The sequence below is a fragment of the Sinocyclocheilus grahami genome, unplaced genomic scaffold (genome assembly GCF_001515645.1).
Source record: "Sinocyclocheilus grahami isolate Dianchi unplaced genomic scaffold, SAMN03320097.WGS_v1.1 scaffold19457.1, whole genome shotgun sequence".
Lineage (NCBI taxonomy): Eukaryota > Metazoa > Chordata > Actinopteri > Cypriniformes > Cyprinidae > Sinocyclocheilus > Sinocyclocheilus grahami.
In genome coordinates, this window is record NW_015517600.1 from 236 (window position 1) to 2,014 (window position 1,779).

Genomic DNA, 1,779 nt, shown 5'->3' on the forward strand with positions numbered 1-1,779 from the left:
AACAAATTCCAAAGCCATAGAGGTGAACAATCTGTGAACAATTCCTATTACGGTAAACCGCTAAATGGCCCTAGGCTGTTCTCTATGTAACACTGTGGTTAGGCAACTTAAAACCTGTTCCACCAAAATTACAATTACAAGAAGTTGTGCAAGAGATTTAGAAGAAGTCTGTAAAATGCCTTTGTCATCATGACTTATGAATACGAAAAATGCACATAAAGAACGAGTGAGAGAAACACTGACCTGCTGGTGCAGAGCGAGTAACAGACCATCAATCTGTGTCTCCAGCACTCTGCTGCCCATATTCACAGAGGCCTCCAGGACCTGACACAAGCTCTGAACAAACACAAACAGAATTAGACTATATTAGGCAGTACAGAGTCCTGGATTTTCTCATAGATTTGGTCATAAAATCTGATCTGATTCTGTCAAAGTCACAGCAGACTGCTTAAATAATACACAAACAATGTGGAAACGGTCCAGAGTGGAAAACATATGGGAACTTAGATTGAATAACTGGTTGACCCATTAACTTCCACCAAACATTTCCTGTAATAGTGAAATTGTTGAGGAGTGCTTTACCTTGGTGATGATGTAGTGTTCTGAATTCTTCTTATAGAGGCCCAGTATAGTGGGAAGGAGTTTGGGAAGCTGTTCTTCCAGTTTATCATGTGCCATCAGGTGACTCATTGACCCAAGAGCCTCTGCAACAGTCAGACGCAACTGCAGAATGACAATTGAGAGCAATTGCAACGCATACATGAATCCACACTCACACAAGAGCAAATGAACACAAACACTGAAACAGATAATAACCAAACCAGACTGAGAAAATTTTAAACAGTTATTTTTTAAACTTAAATGGTCAGTGACCAGGAAGTAGTTCAATTAAAGTCTTAAATAAAACACATGATTTTTAATGCCTCTATAAAAATGTAATGTATTAATGGTGAAATAACTACACACAATCCAATCTTCAGCATTTACAAAGAAATCCACCTCTCTGAAAGAAGTAGATTCAGATAACAACCTCACATGTTTTTTCCCGCTTCAATCCCAAACGAAACTGAATTGAACCCAGTTGGCGCACATTCGTGTCCCTCTTTAGTCTCAAAGTGAGTTAGCTGTAATTGGATGCGTGCTCCGTCTCATTGAGTGTACCTTGGACTCTCTGCTCTGGATCCAGCTGTTGAACAGGATGTCGTAGGCTGAGTATATCTCACTAGAGAAGGTGTCTTTACGCACAGTGGGGTCCGGAGCCTTGTCCAGGTTGGCCAGGTATTCTAGAATGCTCTCACTGAAGCGGCAGAGAGCTGAGAGCAAATGTTTAGAGAAAAGAAGCCACGTCACTACACAAATTTAACAGTAATCAAAGCATTTCATTCAAGTAAAAGACAATATATACTTTTTTGGAAGAAGTGACAATAAAGACTTTTACAATGTAAAAAAAAATTGAATATTTCAAATAAATGCTATTTTTTGAACGTCCTATGCTTGAAAGAATCCTAAATTACTTAACATTTATTTATTTAGCTGATGAATTTTAACACTTACGCAGACCTGTAACTGAGCTTACCAGAAGAGAAGACCCATTTCATGTTGTCCTGTTTGGTCATGCCCAGCATGGGCAACATGGTCCCCATTATAGCATTGAGAAAAGGCACCATACCATATACTGGGGGCAGAGGTCAAAATATCAAAAACTTAACCACCCAAGAACACAGGACCTAAACAAAGTCATTTTATTTTATTATTAATGTAATTTCCCTTAAAAAAAAA

At 38.6% G+C, this 1,779-nt stretch overlaps 1 protein-coding gene across 1 annotated transcript in view; it reads right to left on the reverse strand.

The window, feature by feature from the left end:
- Positions 1 to 243: 243 nt before the first annotated feature.
- The window catches only part of LOC107579710 (maestro heat-like repeat-containing protein family member 1), a gene marked incomplete at both ends in the record, with an annotated part of 2,533 nt that continues 997 nt past the window's right edge, over positions 244 to 1,779 (reverse strand). The window contains 4 exons of the mRNA XM_016265506.1: positions 244 to 336; positions 583 to 723; positions 1,162 to 1,313; positions 1,577 to 1,675. Coding sequence (XP_016120992.1) covers positions 244 to 336; positions 583 to 723; positions 1,162 to 1,313; positions 1,577 to 1,675 — 485 coding nt within the window. The remainder of the gene's footprint in view (positions 337 to 582; positions 724 to 1,161; positions 1,314 to 1,576; positions 1,676 to 1,779) is intronic.